At 39.3% G+C, this 23,718-nt stretch overlaps 1 protein-coding gene across 1 annotated transcript in view; it reads left to right on the top strand.

The window, feature by feature from the left end:
• Positions 1-2,223: 2,223 nt before the first annotated feature.
• The window catches only part of LAMA2 (laminin subunit alpha 2), a 303,552-nt gene continuing 282,057 nt past the window's right edge, over positions 2,224-23,718 (top strand). The window contains exons 1-3 of the mRNA XM_026844883.1: positions 2,224-2,261; positions 18,140-18,310; positions 23,598-23,710. Coding sequence (XP_026700684.1) covers positions 2,255-2,261; positions 18,140-18,310; positions 23,598-23,710 — 291 coding nt within the window. The 5' untranslated portion in view covers positions 2,224-2,254. The remainder of the gene's footprint in view (positions 2,262-18,139; positions 18,311-23,597; positions 23,711-23,718) is intronic.

Raw genomic sequence — 23,718 nt, forward strand, 5'->3', positions numbered from 1 at the left:
GTGTATATATATATATATATATATATATATATATATACATATATATATATACACACACACACACATATATCTGTATATATATATATAACTTTTCATAATTGCATATTCCTGTTTTCATAAATTGTTCCACTTAGAAAACTTTCCTTTCTCTTCCTATATGTAAGAGCTTTGGTAAATGGATATTTCATTTTATACTTTTATGCCTGTGTTATTTCAGTGTCTTGTGCATGTGAAGGTCTTCTGGTCATTTGGATGTCAGTTTTTCGAACCAAGAAGACTGAGAGCATAGTTATTTGTAACATTAAAAATAGAAAAGAGTGAAATTTCAATGCTGAAAAGAATTCTCATGTTGGTATATAGTCTGGTAAGAACTGAACAGAAGCTTATGGAAATGGCTCTTGAGAATAGATAGCAGATGAAATTGTTCTTAAAACAATCAGTTCTAGTTTTACTTCCTATTTTGTTGCAGAGCAGTTCTATCACAAGAAGCTGCCCTTGACTACTTCCCCAGTAGCAATGGCAGCTGCGAGGAGTGGGGAAGGGGCTTCTGTGACCAGGACCTCAGCCTCACGTGCACTGAATAGGATGTACGTGCAGTCAGGGACAGATTATAATCCTTGTGTTAAGATTTTCAAAACATACTGCTAGGAATTTGTTTTATGGTTGATGACTTCTTCAATAAGACCATTTTAGATGTTACTTTGTCCATAGTCTCATGAGTTTAACAATCATCTAAAATCAGAACATTTAAGATGAATTGTGAGGGTCTGTATTGTACACAATAAGTATCATGAACATGTGTGTATAACATGTGAACTTCAATGCCCTTCCTTGTGTACTCAAAGGAGAATTTAGATAGAAGTGCTATGAGCAAGCTTACTGTGCCTTTGTCTAACAAGCAGGGAATCTTTTATCTGAGAATAATTGCCCTAAACAGCAAACGCCTCTTTAGTTTAACTCTGGGAGTTACTACAGGATTGTTTTGGGTGTAGTGAGCTCAGGAGATAGGGAGATATCCAAGTCAGAGAGATGAACAGCATGTATCTGTAACCTCCATGATGGCAGTTTTTGCATAAACCAGTCTGTGTTGAACATACCTGCTTGCTGCCTGTACTATCCAGATTTCTCCTTGAAGTTGATAATGCCAGTGATAATACAATACTGTCTCCATTCAGGAAGGGTTTCATCCTGCAGGACCGCTTGTCTCCAGTCCTACCTGGCCATACAAAGATAGAAACATTCACAAAACCACCAACTGAGCAGGTTCGAGGAAGTAGAGAGTGTATTATCCAGGGCAGTGTGAAAGTTACAGTCTTTTGAAAGTGATGTCAAATAATGTTTCATGGAATAATTGCAACGTGAATTACTTCTCTTGCAATTAAAAGCAAATATTTTAATGCATATTTAGCACTCCTTTCCCCCACACCTGAACTAGCAGAATCAATATACTGGCATAATGGCATGTGATCACCTTGTGCTTGGACAAGTGAACTTCTGCTTGTATGACGTGACAGAAAGTGGCTGACTCGGATGCTTGAATGCAAAACTGGATAGGGTAAACAGGAGACAGATGAGAACAAGATTAGTGCCAAACATTTAAGTGTTCTAAATAAAAGCTCATAGGGGTGCCTGAGGAGATGGAGTCATGCTCTTAATTGGCTTTTTAATACCAAGTCTCCCTGAAATGGGAGGTTCAGGTTCTTGTAGGACTGTCTTGGGAGTTTTGTCACTCTGTGGGAGCTGCACTACTTATCCTTCAGCTTACTCTGTTAGGTTTCTTTCATATGAGAGCGTAAAAACTCAAATCTGGTCTGTATATATAGATTATAATCCCATGTGGCAAAGTAAAAGGTTGCTTGCTTTCTCTCTCCTGCTTGGCTGAGATCAACTCTGTAATAAAAACAGTCAGTAGAATCCAATTAAAATGGGGAAGAAGCGTTAAAACACTGATAGACTAAAAGGACAGAAAGTAGAAAATTCTTAAAATGATGAAATATTAGTAAACTACATGTTTTAGTCAAGCCCTGGAGCAAGATGGATCAAGTATGAGCACCCCGCAAAAATCAACAGAAAATGAAATTCTGTTACATGACAGCAGGGATACTTTTCTTTCATCTCAGCTGCATTGACAGTACAACTGAACCATTATTTAAGAAAGGATAAAGCCCAGCAACACCATTTTACAGAGGGAAACTACTAGCACAGAAAACCTGTCTACCACCCATGTGCCTTGTGTGATTCAAATATTGGATATATGACAGGTGGGCATGCAGGTGAGCAGAAATCTGTGAGGAATATTTGTGAGTAGTTCTAATTTGAGTTGAGTAGTTGGCTGAAGATGACCCAAGGGGTTCTTCTATATTATGAAGAATTAATTGAAATGTGTATTTCTGTTATCTTTCCCATAACTGGATAGCTTCTCTGTTTCTAATGAAAGGTAATTTCCTGTTAAAGGATATTAAACTCATCTCCACTGTCTTATGAATTTAATAATTGTCTGGCATATGAGCTTTAATTTTCTTCAACAAATGGATAAAACTTCATAAATAAGGACACTTTTAGGCAGGGCTGTAAGATTTATAGGGTAGAAAATATGGTGCTGCTCCCTACTGTGATATGAAGTCCCAGTGGTCTCTGCTGGTGTGCCAATAGCTGCCTGAGAACTGTAGTAAATTCCAAGTGCCTTTGCCTTGGTCCTGGTCTAGGAACAGCTGGATGCCCTGCAAAGATGCCAAATTACTTGTTGATATATATGGAGTAGAAAATCAGTTATATTCCATGCTAGTTAACACTGCATGGAATTGTGTGCAGCCCTAAAATATTCATAGTTATATGAAAAAGACACTAGGCATATTTAAGGATCTGTGTTTGAAGTTTACAAAGGTAAGACAGACTACGTTAAAATGGCTACTTTATACCCAACTTTTAACAGGTTCCCTGTTTAATACAAACATGGGAAACTCATATTTAAGTGCAGACTAAAATAAGTATATACTTACATTATTAATAATCCCCTTTAACACCTTCTAATACTAATATAATTCTGAAAAAGGTTCCATATTGAAAATATTTTCAAACATGAATCTTCCAGATCAGGGAATTAATTTGTATATGCTTTGCAGAATCTTCCTTCAACTCCTTTGTGTAACACCTCAAAGAAAGCAAAGGCTAAGTAGTAGTTATGTTTAGTGTTGGATTGCATGAAGGTTCAAAGCAAGTATTTATATTATTAGGTTATCCTAGAAGAAGGAAGAGACTTGGCACTGGTTATCAACTTTCTTAGGAATTTTAGTCTGGGGATTTATGACAGGAATGCTAAAGAAGTTCTCTTAGAATTAGGCATGGGGATTTAAGGAGAGGACACACTGTATTTGTTCATAGCAAAAGCTGAGATGTGTTTTAGATACAACTCTGCATCCTACTTTCAGAATGACAGTTTTGAGGAAACTAGTTAGAGAAATAACTGGATGAGGATGGGTTTCTTTCTCTAGTAGAATATACAAACAAAATTTTAAAATGAAAACTTTGAAGTGGAGAGATGTGGCTCCAGGCTTTTTGTTCATTGCTGATTCTACAGTGGCCATTGCACAGTTGGAAGCTTTTTCCACAAAAAATTACCCTGAAGAAAATTCTCAGTCTATCCCACTGTCCCTGTGGAAATTATATTAGGTCTACCTTGCAATTTTTTTTGACATGGGAGCAATGGCTTCTGTCATCCTTCATAGAAGGAGACTTTTTTTTTTTTTTTTTTTTCCTGGGTGTAAGGAGAAGATTATAGTCTCTGCATTCTCAGTAACTAGAGCTTATGTGTTCCCACCCAAATTTATTGTGTAAAACTTTTCCCTCATCTTTCCTCGCTTTGGGAACAGTCTTTGAGTTGTTTCTTAGGGGTTTTCTTTGTTACCTGACTTTTTGCCTCTTGTTGCTAAATGAGCTTATTTTTATTCTGGTTTTAGCCCCTGGGATCCTTCTGTGCTCTGCTGCTACTACTTCACCTAATGCTTTTCTTACCCTGTGCACTGATGCGAGGGATACAGTGCATCTTCAGGTGTCACCCCCCCCCATACATGTGGCTTGGCTTGTGCTCTCCTCGCCTTCCTGCTTCTCTGAATTGGGTGTTGTGGATTCCAAAAGCAGAAGGGCCGCCAAGACTGGTGTTCCCTTTCGTCTGCATTTAGGGTTCACCAAACCTCTAAATGTGATATATCTGCTGAATGTTCTTTTATCCTATTCTCTTATAAAAGATTCTCTGTCTTTTTCCTTCCTTGCAGGAACTTCCTGTTTTTATCCCTTCTCTCCTGACAAAGGCTGTGTCTGTTCCCTTGTTGTCTTTATTCTTAAAAGAAGCTCTTCCTGCCCCACCATCTGCCCCATCTCATGTATCAAAATACCCCAATTCTTCATAAAAGGAGTGCTGCATTTCATTGCTGCCTATCTGCAAAATTACATTTCCCGCCTATTTTAGGTCTTAGTACCTATGCTAAATTCCTCCTTTCTTCCAATTTTTCACTGATCAAGAAATCATTCACTTCAATTCTACGTGTCTTAGTAACTAGACTCCATGGGACGGGTAATCAAGTGTATCACTGTTACCTGGAAAGCATTAATAGGTGCCTTTATCAGGCAGCTCTATTGCGTGTGGATTTATAGTTACAGGCAGTTAAACCTGTCACTCTTCTAATCCATCTAGCTCTGATTTTTTGTGCCACTCCTTCCCTTCCTCTTTCCCAGGCCAGTAAATGATTCAGGTAACGCTAAAGTTAGATTTTGTTTTAAATATTACATCCAGTTATCATAATACTTACTGGCATGCCCGTAAATGTTACCAACTTGGTAAGTCTACAATGACCTTACATTCCCAATATAATTTTTGTATGGATGACAATCAGCTATGTCTTGTCAATTCTACTGCTGAAAGTCTCATTGTATAATGTGGAACTGTGTGTTTCAGTGGACAGTTCATGTAGAATTAAAAAGTATAGAAGTTAAGGACTCCATGAACTGAGCGGTCTGTCACCTAGAATGACTGAGAGCAACTTCTGTTAATCAGATAAATCCGCATATAAAGCTGTTGCTATACACAAATGTGGGGGACCTGAAAACTTTTTTTTTTTTTCATTTCCTGACTTTCAGAACAGTGAGTCCAGCCAAAGGAAAACCCAAGAGATGTGTATTTGCTTCAGATTTCTGAAAAACAAACCGTTTGTTCTCCAGCTGAGTCCATTGCTAAAACCTTTAATCATGCAAATAAATGTCATACTAGTGACAGTAGTACCACTGAAGCTCGTTAAAATCCTATTGGAAGACCTGAAGGATTCCTTTCCTTGATGTGTCATCTCATGCATTTTTAAAGCAACATGCAGGGATTCATCTGTATGCAGTTCTGACTGATTTTAATGGAATGTAAAGATGTGACATCTGTGACAGCTCTGAGTCCACTTTTATAAAGAAAAAAAGGAGGGTTTCCAGTAATACAGATAGGCACAGCTTTGCAGAGAAGTATTAAGAGATACTGATATAATTTAATTTTCATGAATGAGAAAGTAAATATGTGTAGGGATGTTCAAGCTGGCTTATATTCTAAACCAGATGTCTTTGGCAGTTACAAGCAGAAACTGTATACCAGGTTGCACATTTTGTCTCTAATTCTAAACCATGGTACGTTGTTACTGGTTTGCTGACAGCCATCTGTTCAGACCTCATTTGATCTTCCTATTCAGTCACAGTTCAAGTTTGGGGACAAAATATATGTAAGGGAGAGAAATTATTGGGCTGTTTTTCTCATGGAGGAAATAAATATTATTAAATATTATTTAAATATTCTTTCTCATAAGATACATATTAAAAAGATACTTAAATCATGCACATATTCTGTTACCTTCAGGTAACAGGAAGAATTTTAGTCTCTCGTACACTACTGTGACTATAAATATAGATGCACTATTATATTTGTGTATCTGTGTATCATATATAATTTACAAATGTATAAATATGCTACTACAGCACTTATACGTATTTAGTAGCCTTTTGTAGCAGTCTGTGGAGAACAAATGTATTTAACATACAACAGCTATTTCAATGTAACAGAACAAAAGGATACAGTAAAATTGACAGGTTTCAAAATGTTCTTTCATTGTCTTATATGTAACTGAAGAGTTTCTTGACTGAATGCATAGGAAACACCAATCTATATTACTACACAAATGTACAACTGAATTTTGCAGTTTATTAAACATTTTTTTCCAATATTTTTCAGTTATTCAGCTAATCAGTGCCTCAGAATACTGACTGTGAATGAAATAGAGATAACCTGTTCTATGGAAAGTTGGGAGTCTGAGTTTTGAAAAATATGCTTTGCATTCTGCCTCAATACAGTAATCAGGGAAGGCCTTTATCTTGCTAATTGTGCTTTACATGCACTGAAACGGAAAAGATCAATGATGTAAGGCCTTACAGTATTAACTAAGGAGAGAAACTTAGTTCTCATTTTCATACAGTGTTATGTAGCTTGGGTTTAAGTAACACATACATGTAAAATGGTAAATGTAAATGGTGCGTGTAACTAAAATGTTGATTTTAAGACTGCATGGATTTATGGAGGGGAAATTGTACTTAATCATCCTGAGAGCCTTCCACAATGAGGTGGCTGGTTTGGTGGATGAGGGGAGAAGAGTGAATATTATTTATCTTAGCTTGATTAACACTTTTGATGCTGTTTCCATAAAATCCTCATAGAAAAGCTGATGAGATACAGGTTAGATAAATGGACAGCAAGGTAGATTCAAAACTGAATGGATAGGCCTAGATGATTATGATCAGTGGCACAAAATCCATCTGGAGTCAGGTCACTAGTGATGTACCCCAGGGGTCAATACTGGCGCCAGTATTGTATAACTTCTTTGTTAATAACCTGTATGATGGGGAAGAATGCACCCTTGACAAGTTTGCAGGCGATACGGAGTTGCACAGAGTGGCTGATGTGCCAGAGCACCATGCTGCCATCCAAAAGAACCTTGGAAAGCTGGAGAAATGGAGTAACAAGAACCTCATGAAGTTTAACAAAAGGAAGTGAAGAGTTCCGCACAGCTGGGGAGGAACATCCTCATGCACTGGTATAGGCTGGGGCCAAGTGGCTGGAAAGAAGCTTTGCAGAAGCTTTGTAGAAGGACCTGGGTGTCCTGGTAGGCAACAAGTTGAGCATGAGTCAGTAGTATGGCAGAAAAGGCAAACGGGCTGCATTAGTTAGTGTTACCAGCAGGTTGAGGGGTGTGCTCAGCAGTGATGAGAGCCCACCTGGAGATCTGTGTCCAGTTCTGGGTGGTTTTAATGGACATTCATTTTGAAATTATTGCCAAAAAAATAATATGCTTCATATTCTTTAGTGTCCAAGACAAAGTATAGCAGGGGTTTTTTTTTCATTAAAAAAATAGTTTTGTCAAGACCAAAGTCAGTAGTAAGTTGCATCTGGAGGCTATAGTGTTCCCAGGCTCTATTCTACTTTTCAGAATTTAAAAAAAAAATTTATTCAGTGTCATAATCATTTTTTTTTCCCCTCCTTCAGTGGGACAGAACTGGGGTAAACAAATCATACAGGTCTCTCTCACCCCCTCTTCACAACTGAGGGAAATGCATGGGTGGGGGGAACCAAACCTACAGTGTCTTCTGAGCGTGGAGACACTGGCATTCAGACGTGGGAGCTGACCAAAAATGGACATTTTTAGCTATGTCATGCAATTTGGGAAAGTTGTAAATTGATGTGTACTATCTAAGAACAGAAGATACGTGACTGAGAGAATTCCTTTTTGCAGTAGATCATTGTTGTCTCTCAGAGGTCCTTCTCCTTTTTGTTGTTAAGCCTGCTTGGCTGACCATGACCATAATACTGCCTTGCAAAGGTTTTAACGAGGGCCATGTGGCTAATAAATACAAGAAAATAACTGAAGAGTGTTGCTTGCTTCTTCATGCATAGTGCACTCTTTCTACACATACGCATTTGTACAACTAGGATTTTGCACTTGAAAATTTGTGCCAGAGTACAGATATATATTTGAAAATCAGTGGGTGCCTGACTCAGACTGGGCATATAAATACCTTTGAAAATGAGGTGTCCATTAAATCTTTGTGCTTTGGAATTTTGATTCAGTGGGAGTTCTGCCATGAATGTCAAGGAGACAGGATTTCATCTTCACCTATATTTTTCCTGTTCTGCTTTGCAAAACAACACTCTGTGACAGCTCTAGGAAAAAGGAAATTCATTACAAAGCTAGGAGAATGCATATATATTTTATACAATATAATATCAGGGTGAGCCAATAGCAGTTTTTTCACTCAGTCTCCCAATCTGTAAAACTGATTGTGTTTTGCTATTAAAATCGGTGAAGTCGTTACAGATTTTGAATGTTGTAAGCTGTGGCGAGGCAAGGTAATATTTCTAGATAATCAGTATACCCTTTTTCAAATGTGTCTGTTCCTTTGTAAGGATTATAGTTACCTTTGCTATCAAGCTTCTTCAGGTTAGGGTTTTATACTATGTCTTTTGTGTTGAATATGCAGAAGCATGTATGTAACATTACTCAGTATGAAGAGAGGAAATTCCCTGAAAGTAAAAGCAAGCCACCTCTACCACCAAACATCGAAAACTACATTTCCACTTCCTTTGGAAGGAAAAAAGGATGACTACTGAACAGTACTATTATAATGCACAGTGGTTTAGGGCAACTGACATAAACAGGGACTGAAATACTTGTTTTCCAATTTTGTTTTCCTCTGGACAAATGGGCTTAGTGTCAGGTTTTTTTCAGTCTGCAAGGTCTGTTGTGTCTGGACAGCTATTTCTTCAAATTGGGCTTATTTTCTAGTTGTATAAAACTCTTCATCTACATTGTGGATAGAGTGCATTAAGTTATTCCCTGCGGTGCACAGCTGGAAGCTATTCTGTGCTGCAACATTTTGTTTTGTTTTGTCCCAGTTTTTTCTCCCCACTGTGTTCCCACAGCCTAGCATAGCTCCATGCTGCAGCAGACAAGTCTCTCTTTTTTTTTCCAGTGACACTTCTTAGAACATCTGAAATTGACATATTCTCTTTTGTCTTTTTAGTACAAATTCAGTGGCAAACAGCTCTGCTTGACTGCACGAACATTTCAAAGTGCTCTATAGACTAGGAAGATTGGCTTGAAAAGTTAGACATATTTAGGCAGGCTGTTTTATTTGCTTCTTTGAAGAGACTAGGGATATTTTGAGAAGATTGAAGGAAATACACAGTGCCAAATATTGGTCTGTTTAGAAGAGAGAAGAGGAATATGCAGGTCTTAACAGAGCTTTCTTTGAAGGAGGAAAAGATTTTCTCAGTTCTATTGCTTTAATAAGACACAAAGAAATCCCAGAGTTGGTAAACCAAAGTTTGTCTTCTATCTTGGAAGTATTAAAAAAATACTATTAAAAAAACAACTATTTTTTTGTTAAATTTACATTTTGCTTATATGTACAGGGACTGTTATTATTTATGTTAACTTTCATTAAATGAAGTGCTGATCTTATCACTGTAATCACAGTCTAGACATTAAAAAATACTGAATGGAAAACTTTGTGTGCCAACCATTATCTGTCAAGAAGAAAGGGTACAGTCTTCTAATCAGTATCTTTGCAGTGGTCTTTTTCCATCCATTTTTTTTCTTTTCCCAGCCTCCTCCACTCAGACAGTTTCTTCCTTCTTTTCTATGCAAAGATCTCTGCTGCTGTCTTCCATTTCCTGTCACTAATTGGTGGTTCCTTGTTTCTCACTCAAGGTAGCTGCTGCTTCCTCCACGCAATAGCTGAAGCTTAACAGAGGTTATAATCTTGGTCTTGGGTCTTCTCTTGTGATTCTTGCTTGTGTTGTAATGCTGGAGTGTCCTTCGAGTGAGATGTATCCCACCAGTTGCTCTGTAGATGTAGGATGCTGATGTGATTGAAACAGTATTTGCAATTCTCCATAGGTTATGTGAGGGGAAGGAAAGAAAAACATAAGTGTCAGAACAGGTAAATGGTAGGAAGACTAATGTACAAGGTAATTATTTTGTTTACATTCATATCTATTTTCAGTACCCTTCCTTTGCCGTAGCTGCTCCTTGACATATTTTAGAAGTAGGTTACCCCAGTGACTATCCCCACTTCATAATGAACCTGTAATCACCATTTGGGAGCTGGAGATATAGTTAATATCTTTGATTTCCCACTAGAATCCCTCCGTCCTCTCTCAGCTAGGGAAATCAGCTGGGTCTTGCAGTGTGCTCTGAAGGTCAATCAAATAGCTCTGTTTGGGAGGAGAGTGAGAGTGAGAATGAGATTGAATTCAACAGCTGACAGGCTTTATGAAAATGTCTTGTACCTGCTACTTGTGTAGCTCATGTGCTTCTGCTGATCTCAACTATTGCAATAAAGCATGTGGAAAAATCTGTCAGTTTGGCAGAGAAGTAGGTAATAGGGCATGACAAAATAGGGCAGGGTGCCAGGCATCAGATTGGTGGGTCTTATTCCACTGATACTCATTGAGCTTATATGAGCTGGAGGTTGGTGAGAAAACGTGAGAAATACATAAAAGAAAACACGTGAAACCGGACTGTTATTTTCCTTTATGCAGTGAGACTAGGAAAGCATAATAAAATTAATTAGGTAATACTGCTTTGCAGAAAACTGCAAGGAAATCACGAATCTCAGAGAATGATCTCAGGATCTGTAGAATAAGGAGCCATTAATGATACCTCTATGGATGCAGGGTGATGATGGGAAGTAGTAGAGAAGACAACGGCTGGTGGAAAAAGCGAATATTGGCAAGAATATTACAGTTTCATTACCAACACCAATGCAAAATTAAGGTTGTATTTTCTATTCCATGTTGGGTGAACCTTGATGTTGGGCTATATGTGCTACCAGCCTTAGTAAGAAACAACTGCAGGTATGTGTTAGAGGCAACAGTGAGGAATAATGTGAAAGAAGAGAAAGAATACAGCAATGACTCACTGAATAAAACTCTGCAACAGCCAGTGATTTAGGGATATTCTAAACTGATGATTGAACACAAAGCCCTTCATGTTTAACAGCCCCAGATGAACCCTTGTTCTATGTATTAATATAATTTGGTTTTAATCCATGCCTGCTTTTGGAATAAAAACATTTTATTGTAGAATTTATTAATGTATTCTAGAATTTAATTTCTGTCATACTGAAAAGCAGTTCCATTTATAAACAGACAAAAATTCCCAATCAGTGAAGAAAACTTCTGAATGATAAGTTGACTCAGCACCCCCAGTCTGTGGTAGAAAGGTAACTAAATTGAGCATGTTAACTTCCAAGTGCTCACTTACTAAACCCATTTATGATTTTATATACAGTTACATCATTTTATAGGTCTTCCAATCAGGTTTTTTTCTAGTAGAAGACTCACAGCCTATTAATGTCCACATTCAGAAGTTGATCTATAGCTGTGATCTTGTCACGATTTATCTTTTTTACTTCTACCATGTCCTTTTGAAGATGAGAGACAAGAAATATCAGTATTTGAGTTGTTATTATGAATGGATTTAATCAATAATGTAATGACATTTTGTTTCTATTCCTTGAGCTAATATTTTCACTGAAATATCCATAATAATCCTTTCAGGGGTGATAACAGTTAGTGCAGAGCCTATCATATTTTCCCCCTGTGTATTAATTTCCATTCCTCAATTTCATCTGCCATTTTATTGCCTAGACACACCAATCTGTGAAATTTTTCTACCACTCTTTGTGATCTGTCCTTATTTTGATTATCACAGAATCATCTAGGTTGGAAAAGACCTTGAAGATCACCTAGTCCAACCTTTAACCTAACACTGACAGTTCCCAACTACACCATATCCCTGAGCACTATGTCAGTTCTACTCTTAAATGCCTCCAGGGATGAGGACCCCACCACCTCCCTGGGCAGCCCATTCCAACACCTCACAACCCCTTCTGGAAAGAAATTTCCTAATATCCAAATATCTAAATATTTATCTAATATCTAAACCTTCCCTGGCACAATTTGAGGCCATGACCTCTTGTTCTATTGCTTATTACTTGGTTAAAGAGACTCATCCCCAGGTAATGAGGTCTCCCCTCAGCCTCCTCTTCTCCAGACTAAACACCCCCAGTTCCCTCAGCCGCTCCCCGTACGACCTGTGCTCCAGACCCTGCACCAGCTCCGTTGCCCTTCTCTGGACACGCTCGAGTCATTCAATGTCCTTTTTGTAGTGAGGGGCCCAAAACTGAACACAGGAATCGAGGTGCGGCCTCACCAGTGCCCAGTACAGGGGTCAGATCCCTTCCCTGTCCCTGCTGGCCACGCTATTGCTGACACAAGCCAGGATGCCATTGGCCTTCTTGGCCCCCTGGGCACACTGCTGGCTCCTATTCAGCCGGCTGTCAATCAGCACCCCCAGGTCCCTCTCTGACTGGCAGCTCTCCAGCCACTCCTCCCCAAGCCTGTAGCGCTGCTGGGGGTTGTTGTGGCCCAAGGGCAGCCCCCGGCATTTGGCCTTATGGAAACTCCTGCAGTTGGCCTCAGCCCATGGCTCCAGCCTGTCCAGGTCTCTCTGCAGAGCCTCCCTGCCCTCGAGCAGATCAACACTCCCACCCAACTGGGTGTCATCTGCAAACTGACTGAGGGTGCACTCGATCCCCTCGTCTAGATCATCAATAAAGATGTTAAACAGGAGTGGCCCCAGAACCGAGCCCTAGGGGACACCACTCGTGACCGGCTGCCAGCTGGATTTAACTCCATTCACCACAACTCTTTGGGCCTGGCCATCCAGACAGTTTTTTACCCAGTGAAGTGTGTGCCCATCCAAGCTGGAAGCAGCCAGTTTTGCCAGGAGAATGCTGTGGGAAATGGTGTCAAAGGCCTTACTAAAGTCAAGTTAAACAACATCCACAGCCTTTCCCTCATCCAATAAGAAGGTCGTCCTGTCGTAGAAGGAGACCAGGTTTGTGAGGCAGGACCTGCCTTTCATAAACCCATGCTGACTGGGCCTGATCGACTGGTTGTCCCACATGTATTGTATGATGGTACTCAGTATGAGCTGCTCCATCAGCTTCCCAGGTACCAAAATCAAACTGACAGGCCTGCAATTTCCCAGATCGTCCTTCTGACCCTTATATATGGGCATCACATTGGCCAATTTCCAGTCTGTCGGGACCTCCCTGGTCAACCAGGACTGCTGGTAAATGATGGAAAGCAGCTTGGTGAGCACCCCAGCCAGCTCCTTCAGCACCCTCGGGTGTATCCCATCTGGTCCTATAGACTTGTGTGTGTGTCTGTGTGATGCAGCAGGTCACTGACTGTCTCCTCCTGGAATGCGGGGAGGTCGTTCTCCCAGTCTCTGTCTTCTGACTGAGGAGGCTGGATTCCCTCAATACAACTAGTCTTGTTATTAAAGACTCAGGCAAAGAAGGCATTAAGTACCTCAGCCTTTTCCTCCTTGCTCATTACCATGTTTCCTCCTGCATCTAGCAGGGGGTGGAGGCTCTCTCTGGTCTTTCTTTTGCTGTTGACGTACTTAGAGAAACATTTCTTGTTGTCCTTGTCTACTGAAGCCAGATTATTTTCTAACTGGGCTTTAGACCTCCTGATTTCTGCCCTGCATAGCCTCACAGCCTCTTTGTAATCACTGTGGCTAGCCTCTTCTTCCAAAGGCCATACACTCTCCTTTTCTCCCTGAGTTGCAGCCAAAGCTGCAAGTTCAGCCAGGGTGGCCTTCTCTGGTGCTGGATTCTCTTACAGCACCTGAGGACCGCCTGCTCCTGGGCCATTAAGACTTCCTTCTTAAAGAGTGTCCAACCTTCCTGGACCTCTATATGCTTCAGGATCATCTCCCAAGGGATCCTTTCAAGCAGGTGCCCAAAGAAGACAAAATCAGCTCTTTGGAAGTCCAGGATGTCAGTTCTGCTGCCCCTTCTCCTGGCCTCTTTAAGAATAGAGAACTCTATTATCATCGCTGTGCCCTAGTTGGCCTCCAACCGCCACATCATCCACCAGTCCTTCTCTGTTCACAAAGAGGAGGTCCAGCAGGGCACCTTCTCTGGTCTGTTCACTCACCAGCTGTGTCAGGAAGTCGTCTCCCACACATTCCAGGAATCTCCGGGACTGGTCCTGCTCTGCTGTGTTGTATTTCCAGCAGATGACTGGGAAGTTAAAGTCTCCCACAAGAACAAAAGCAAGTGATCATGAGATTTCTCCTAAATGCCTATAGAATATTTCATCCATCTCTCTGTCCTGGGTGGGTGGCCTATAGTAGACTCCTACGACAACATCTGCCCTGTTGGCCTTCCCCCTGATTCTAACGCAAAGACACTCCACCCTGTCCTCACTACACTTGTGCTCAAAGCAATCATAACAGTCCCTAACATACAGTGCCACCCCACCACCTCTCCTTCCTTGTCTATCTCTCCTAAAGAGCTTGTAGCCATCAATTGGCACACAGTACTTACCTAGAACACCGGCAGTGTAAAACTTGAGTACATCACAGTTTGTAGGCAAAACTCAGCTATTCCTGCTGATTTGCTGCTTTTCATTTTTACCATTTTTTTTTTCTAAAACTGTTTCTGTTGACAATATGTGCTAAACTTATCATCACTAATTCTGTAGAAGGTTGAGGAGCTTTCTTGATTACTCTTGCATGGTACACCACTTTAAAGAATTTGATTAGTTTCTGTGGTATTTTCCTTTCATAGTTTAATCACCTGTAAATACTAAACAGTCTGTTGGGCTTCCATGCTCTAAAGGCTCCATGGAATATGTCCTATGCTTAAAACCAAAGTGGAAAGCAGAAAGATGACCATGCCCATTTCATAGGTGAGAAGCTGAGACTGTTTTTCTCTTCATGCAACAGAAGTCTGTTGAAAACTAGAAATTGAACCCAAGCTGCTAAAACCACTGCCCAATTACAAGCCAATCTTTTCTGCCTATTTTCTCCATGCAATTGCTAGAATTTTTGTATTTTTTACAGGTAGAAATGAATGCTAATCTGTTTTTTTTTGCCAGTGACACAAAGGAGGGAAAAGATTGATGTAGCTGGCAGTTGAAGAGAGTAGAATTTCTCTGCTTGCACTTGAGCTACACAAAACAGAGATAATGTGTTTCTGACTCAGAGGCATTTTACCCAGTCTTTGCACTGGAACAAATGATTACTAAAGGTATTTGGCAATAAAGAAAGAAGAGCTGTCTGTAATTATGTCAGATCATGTTTTTGGAAGTATTTCATAGCAGGATGCCCATAGAATTCAAGGTGGGATTGATAACTAAATAAACTTTATAATTTAGTGAGAAATTGAATTTTAAGATGCAACAAAACTAGTACATCAGTTTTTAAATATTTCTTCTGTATGACTATCATGAAAAATAAGGCAAAATTCTCTAAAAAGAACAATGGTGTCTTGAGCTCTCTTGCCCTTTTCCTGGGTATTTATGGTATGGGAAACTTAGAAAGGGTAAACAGTATATACTAGCATCATGGACATTCACATTTTTATTTCATATTCAAAAGGCCTAACTAAAGTATTGAAGACAATGCTTTATCTTCTGTAATACTAGAATGTCATGCCTATGTTGTGAAAGTCATCTATATATTAATTGCTAGAAAGCAATGTGAATAGTATTGCTTCCTCCATTCCATCAGGCTTGCACATCAAATGTTCTTTAAAAGCAAAACCTTACTTTAGACTATACAAAGCATCATCAAGGAATCACAGAATATTTCAGTTGGAAGGGACCCGTAAGGATCATTGAGTCCAATGCCCTGCTCCTAGCAGACAAATATTATTAAAAATAAATTCACATATGTAATTGTTAAATGTAATTTTTTTTTTCTTGTTAAAATTCCAGGGCTGAGGAATGAATCAATACCAAACATGAAGTGCTGGGTGCAGTGTAGGAGCAATTTGTGCATCTCTTGCTCTCTGTCTGTCGGATCTACTGCTGTGAGCCTGCAGGGAATGCAGTGTGATGCACTTCTCCCTGAGGCACTGGATCTTGACATGGGCTTTGCAGTGAAACACCCAGTACTGGTTTCCGTGCCTGTGTTTGTCCTGATTATGGTTGAGGCTGTGTGGTAGTTTTGCCCTAAGCTGTGCTGTACATAAGAGAGGTCACCTGAGAGTGAAACTACATTCTAATTGATGAGTTCCTTAAGTACTCTTCCTTTACTTAAGCCTCTTACATTTATAATTTGCATTAAAACTTAGACCAATGGTATGATTTCTGTATAGACATATAGTATGTAATATTTTTATAGCTGTGTGAATCTGGAGGCTTTTTGGCTGCTCTTTTTTAGCTGTTCCACTGTTTTTGAAGGACTTATTCTCCTGATGCCATGTACTGCAATTCCTTGCATGTAGGATCATTCTGTCCTTTTTACGAGGTTCACTTTTGAGAGAATAAAACACTTAACTCCAACCGAAATGTCAGACTCTGTGTTACGACTAAATGATTACTGGCTTTTACACTATTAACTTTGCACAGCCTAAAAAGAGAATAATGAGGCTGTAAGTCAACATAGGAAGTTCCACGGCTATTAATTTATCTACTCTGCTAATGCTTACATGGATTTCTACCATGCGCCCGCAATGTAGAAGGCAGCAAGTATCACTGAATGCATTGAATAAAAATACAAGAACAACTGCCTAGATTTTAAAATGAGATGAAAATGAGCTGTAATCTATACAGAAGAAGCACAAGATCAATAAGATCTCAACTACTGATTGACTATACAAATTGGACAGAATGGGCTGCCTTGCACAAGCAGTATGTTTAACATGGTTTTAAAGTGCGTGTGAGAGTCACTAACTCGCAGTGTCAGAGGACAGCTGTACCATGACCGCCCAAGCCTGGTAATTAAATGGCATACAGGTTAATTGCAGAGACAAGCAGGAGATTGGAGTCAAAGGACTGAAAGGAGTCAGTTGAATAGTGTTGTCCATCTGTGGAGGAGGAAAGGAAAGTCATTATAAAGGGAGCTTTATCACTGTACGATAATTGCAGAGTCAATTTTGATTAAAGCCTTATTTTAAAGTTATAATAATACAATAGGGTTAGAAGCTCAATGAATTGCAGAAGAGTGGGTTTGGGGTCAATGGTAATTGTCATCAAATAAATCTGAAGATGGTTCCAATCCATGCCTCAGATTTTTTTGTCATTGTTTTAGTTTCTCTGCAACCATGGCAAATTATGCATTTGAGGATTCAAAACTGATTGATTTAATGCGAGTTGCTAATGCATACATTCAACGTATATCACTTTATCTCCGTGGCTCAATTTCATCACAGCTCAAAGGTTTTGATCAGTATTTAGTGGGAAGGGGAGTAACCCACTTTAATGATTGCTTTTCATATGGTTTATAATCTTTATATCTTACTGCTACATAGAACTCAGTTCAGCAAAGCACTCAGACATGTGCTTAAGTGCTGTGCTGAGTGAGAATTATAATACATCACTCAGCATGTGCACCTGAAAAAAATAACAACAGTACTGCCATAAAAGATATAACGTTGTATATATTATCCTCTTCTTGAGGAAAGGGAAACTACAAATATTAGATTCTATTCATGTTGCTGCATGTATTACTCAGCTCCTCTGATGACAAGGGTGGCTATGAGGTCCTAATCAGAACAGTAGTACAGTGTAATGCAGGTGATGCAGTCTGTGAAGGAAAGGCTTTCCCATGGAGATGTAAGCAGAAAAGAAGAGTAATGGAGAGTTTTCATAGGCAATTTCCACACAACGTTTCAGTGTCCAGTTGAGTAGAAACACAAGGTTTGAGTATGAAAAAAATTTTTTATGATGCTTTCCATGCTTTACTTTATTCTTTGGAGTCCTGCTGTTGTTCAAGATATAACCAGAGGGTAACAATTTAAATTTTAGAAGGGAATGAGGAGGAAACCATCAGCATAATGGCTTTATTCTGATGTCTAAATTCAGGATTCAAAACTAAAGTTGCTGGCGCTTTTCTGTACTTCATTGCTTCCATAGTTATTGAAAACTAAGCCTTTTGCTTTAATGCCATAACAGGTGTTGTGTTCATTTATGATTGCCCTGATAAATATTGCTTCTGTTGCTTTTGTTTATGATTTTATTTTATTTTGCTTGCAGGCCTATTTCCTGCGGTGCTGAACCTGGCTACCAACGCTCTCATCACAACCAATGCTACCTGTGGAGAAAAGGGTCGGGAAATGTACTGCAAACTTGTTGAACATGTACCTGGACAGCCTGCAAGGAACCCTCAATGCCGTATTTGTGACCAAAGGAGCAGGGTTCCACACCGTATGTGTGCTGCTTTCTTTTTGTTCCTTTAAAAAGACTTTTTTTGAAACATTATAGATACTCAGCAAACAAAACTTAGGTCACTGGCCCAATTACTATGAAATTTCTTTCTCTTTCTTTTAAAATTAGGTTACTTATCTCTTCCACTGGTATTTCAAAATCTGTATCTGTTATGTATATCCCTCAAACTGAACTTTATAATTCACATACTTAAAATGGATCACCTAAATTCAGCTTTAGGAAGATTAAGTATCTACAGCTGTTGTGGAATTCTCTTGATATATACTGACCATGAATGAAAACCAGATTACTTTTACCTGCATACCTACATGTGGAATTTGAACATTTTGGCCAATCTAAGTGTCTTGGGCTTGTGTGGCAAGGTTTTAGTAGCAGCAGGACTACAGGAGTGGCTTCTGTGAGAAGCTGCTAGAAGCTTCCCGTGTCCAACAGAGCCAATGTCAGCTGGCTCCAAGTTGGACCTGCTGCTAGCCAAGGCTGAGCCCAGCAGCCACACTGATGATGATGGTATAACACTTCTGTGATAACGTATTTAAGATGGGGAAGAAAACCTGCACAGCAGCAACTGTAGCCAGAGAGAGAAGTGAGAGTATGTGAGAGAAACAACTCTGCACACCCCAAGGTCAGTGAAGAAGGAGGGGGAGGAGGTATTCCAGGCACTGGAGCAGAGGTTCCCCTGCAGCCCGTGATGCAGCCCATGGGGGTTGGCAGTGGAGCAGATCTCCTCCAGCAGCCCGGGGAGGGCCCCACGCTGGAGCAGGTGGATGTGCCCGGAGGAGCCTGTGACCCCGTGGGAAGCCCACGCTGGAGCAGGCTCCTGGCAGGACCTGTGGGCACATGGAGAGAGGAGCCCACGCTGGAGCAGGTTTGCTGGCAGGACTTGTGACCCCGTGGGGGCCCCACGCTGGAGCAGTCTGTTCCTGAAGGGACTGAACCCCATGGGAGGGACCCACGCTGGAGCAGTTCATGAAGAACTGCAGCCTGTGGGAAAGACTCGTGTTAGAGAAGTTCCTGGAGGACTGTCTGCTGTGGGAGGGACCCCACGCTGGAGCAGGGGAAGAGTGTGACAAATCCTCTCCCTGAGGAGGAAGGAGCATCAGAGACAATGTGTGATGAACTGACCACAACCCCTACTCCCCACCCCCTTGTACCACTGAGGGGGAAGGGAGGTAGAGAAATCAGGAGTAAAGTTAAGCCTAGGAAGAAGGGAGGGGTGGGGGAAGGTGTTTTAAAATTTAGGTTTTATTTCTGATTACCTGACTCTGATTTGATTGGCAATAAATTAAGTTCATTAATTTCCCCAAGCTGAGTCTGTTTTGCCTGTGATGGTAGTTGGTGAGTGATCTCTCCCTGTCCTTATCTTGACCCACGAGCCTTTCATTGTATTTCCTCTCCCCTGTCCAGCTGAGGAGGGGGAGCAATAGAATGGATTAGTGGCATCCAGCCAGGGTCAAGCTACCACACTAAGTGACATCTAAAATCTCAGTTAAGGGCCATATCCAGTTTTATTTTATTGTGTTCTGGGATACTTTCCTTCTTTGATGTTAATTCAGTTTCAATGAGCCAGCAAAAAGAAGATAAGATAATGGAGCACTGCTTGGTTTAATTGCTTAGTTTTTCATATTAAAATCGATCTTTGCTAACACTGCTTTCTTAAAGACTAGCCGGAAGCAAAATCAGTTTTCAAGTATAAATTCATTATCATCTGCTTCAGAGATGCATATTTCTAATAGTTGGGAAGATTAGAACTGAGAAAATTTCTTAGTCGAGTCATACAAGTTTAATTTCATGTGACCTTGCAGTGAAAGACATGAACAGTGTTAATGTTGTTAGATTTTTGTGAGTATGTATTGGCACTGTAGATGGTAGAGGGTGTAGACAGCTTCTAATGGAATAGATAAAATGTTGGAAGAACCACAGCTACAGAAGAATGGAGACAATTTATCTTTTTTTCCAGTTGTTTTTCCTCTAAAACCCAGCTCAGATATATTTACACCTCATGACAAAGCACATTTAAACATGTGCTTAAAACCACAGGAGAAGAAAAAAAGATGACATTTAATCTATCTGCTAGTTACAGACAAGATCTATATATCTGTAGTTTTTCAGACAGAACTTGTTTAGCTTCTCCTCAGAAACTTCCTTCTAGGGCCATCCTTCCTAGAGTTATTTTACTTATTCCAAAGTCTTTTCCTAATAGCTAATCTGCATCTTCCTTGCAGAAATTAATGTTACCTTTTTCCTAACTTCAGTCAGTACAAGGAATGGATTATTCCCTTTTTCTTTATTTCAAGTATTTTACTTAATTGAGGGTTGATGGCATTGCTCTATTCAGTTTCTACACTAAACTATCTCTTTTCTTTCATTCTTCTATAGGTTGTATTTTCTAGAACTCTAACTGTGCAAATTGCAGTTCTCTGAATTCTCTCTAGAGGTTTTCATGTTTATTAAAATTCACCTGAACTCTTACCAGCACTGCATAGAGATGCAGGTTTGCTTCAGAATGAACAGAATATATTTCTGCTCACGTTTTACTTAGGTATTTCCCCTTTTAAGAGGGGAAGATACTGAGAGATACATTGCTAGTTGTCCATTATAACCTCCAGATACTTTCTTGCTAAATGGCCACCTATCCCTTTGCTTCCCATCATATATTTGCGAACCTAATTATAATTGCCCCACTATAGACTACCTCTATTTTTTTTTTTTTTCCCCCCCCCAAGATCGTTTCTGAGATTCAGCATCAACTGTAGTAAATGCTGTCTTCCGAGGAGAGGTCATAGGATTTTGTAGCAATATAAGCATTCAAGTATTTTTTACTATAGTACTGTGTCTCACTCAGACAAGATTTCAGGGGGTTTGAAACCATTCTGACTGGCAGAAACACTCTGCAATAAATTCTTTCCCTTCTTTGTAGATGGTTATTTAGAGATATATACACATCATACAAGTATTTTTCTATATCAAGTTTGTTTAATTCAAAACCTAAACCAGAGCTGGACTCCTTTGTTCCCATGTCCTATCCATGATATTAGTGCACACTAACGGACACTGTATGTGTGTATACATATATGTATGTATACATATACATGTGTACATACATGTAAACCCCATCTAAATGATTTATACCTGTGTTTCCCCTCACTCTACCCTCTTAAAAACTTGAATCTGCCAAGCTTCATAATGCCTGGTCTTTTGTTGCCAGCCTCATCTCATTTTAAGGTTTTAAATGTTCATTTGGCATAAGGAATGCCTTATTTAAACAGAGATTGCTCATTAATAGGAGAACCATGTAATGTAACCAGACTTTAAATGATCCCCCTGGAATGTGTGAGTCTGGAGTGCCTCCCCTTAATTACTGTAGTAGGAAATGAACACAAATTCCCTGGTTAATCACATGTGAGTCCAAATTAAAGAGCACAGTTTGATGGGCTCACTCTGCAAGTTCTCCCCCATGCCATCCATCAGGCAGATTGGTCCTTGAACTGTATTTGCAATCCAGTCCTTTTTACAAATATTATATTATTTTCCCTTACCTTTTAAATAGGCAAAACATGACAGCAGTTGATCAGTGTTTTCAAATTAATTATGATTAAACTTTCATAATGGTGATTACAGTTAATTGTTGATTCCTCTCCCAACCCTCCTTCTCATGATTTACCTTTATATCAATTTCACCTGAAGACACTTGCATCAAAATTTCCAATTAGACAGTTTCTGTCACAATCACCACAGAGCTCTGAGTTTGATTTACAGGTGATTTTTGTTAGCACTCATTTAAAGCCAAGGTCTGTGAAAATGATCAGAGCTGTGGGTGTGTTTTGCTTTTCTCTTCAATATAAAGATAAAACTACTAATAACATCACGTAACACCAGTATTCTAACTTGCAAATGTTGGTGCCCACTAATGCCACCGAATAATCTGATATTTAAATGAAAATTTTTGGCATTTTCAATTTTGAGGGCTTATGCCTTCCCTCACTCCCACAAAGCACTTTAATTGTGTCTTTAAATATGTTCAGACATTCTGGCTTTCCTTAATGAGCTAGGACTCCTGTCCTCTACAGGTGGTTGATGTAGCAAAAGACCAGAGACACAAAGACTATCAATCTGGCTGGTTGATTTAAGTAATAATTAAAATAACAAGTAAATTAATCAGTTCATGAGTTAATTTTTTGCAATTCTAGGACTAACTAGTAATGAAGCATATTCCAGTTTTCTATCAAGAAAATGTCAGTTTAGAAAGCCATCCTTAATGAGAGGAGTAGGATTTCTCCTATCTTGTTACATTCTTGCAGACAGAACTTGCATAGAAGAAACCTACTATATTTGAATTGCCTTGGGTTACTATTTTCCCCATAATGTACAGACTTGCTCTAGGCAATTAGGGACTTCAAAATATAGAACATTGTACTTTTAAAATTGAAGTTATGTTATTCTCCATTTTGTACATGAGAGAAACACAAATTGGCCACAAAAAGTAACCTGGAAATGTTGAGTGTGGTATTTCTCAGTCTGAATAACATTGAAATACTATGTAAGCAAACATCAATAATTTAGAAAATCTTGAACTATAGGAAGAATTCAATTCTGTAAATAAATTCTTATCCCTATTACGTAGGATTCTTTTGGGACACTGCAGCAGAGTGAATGTAGACAAGAAAACTAATACAACTTAGACATGGATTATAACCAAGCAAACCTTCTTTAAATGCATGTATGTGAGTCAGACAATTTTCCAGTTGAGAAATATGTTCTGTAATGATTTCTGAATAATTTCCTCTGTAATGATTTCTGAATTATTTCCATGTGTGCTTAGAAATGCCTTAGAAACGTAAGTACCAGTATGACTTTAATCTCTGCTTTCCTTGCACACCGTATCTCAGGTTCCTGATTTGTTGTTTCTGTTGCAACATTTAATGAATTTAAAGTACTTGAAACTTAGGAAGACAGCAGGAAGTGTTCACTTGATTTAGATGCCTCGATTTTCTCTAGAATCAGGAGAGCCTTCAAGTGCATTTAGGTGTTCTGAATCACCTTATTGTGATCCTAGCTAAAATTAAACAACTAATATTAGATGAGTATTCCAATAATAATAAGCATGACAGTGCCCCAAGCGTAAAAGAAAAATCAATTTCCTGGGTTTTATTTTGAAGTGCTGCTTCATTAATTCTGTAATTTTATTAAATCTAGATTTTAGATCTAAAAACATTTAAATGCCCTAATAATTTTGAAATATATTTATGTATTTCTGCTATTCTAACAGAACGACATCCGATAACAAATGCAATTGATGGCAAGAACACTTGGTGGCAAAGCCCTAGTATCCAGAATGGAATCGAGTATCATTATGTGACCATTACATTGGACCTCCAACAGGTAGACTT

The sequence above is a fragment of the Athene cunicularia genome, assembly GCF_003259725.1.
Source record: "Athene cunicularia isolate RWA chromosome 3 unlocalized genomic scaffold, athCun1 chr3_part1, whole genome shotgun sequence".
NCBI classification, from domain to species: domain Eukaryota; kingdom Metazoa; phylum Chordata; class Aves; order Strigiformes; family Strigidae; genus Athene; species Athene cunicularia.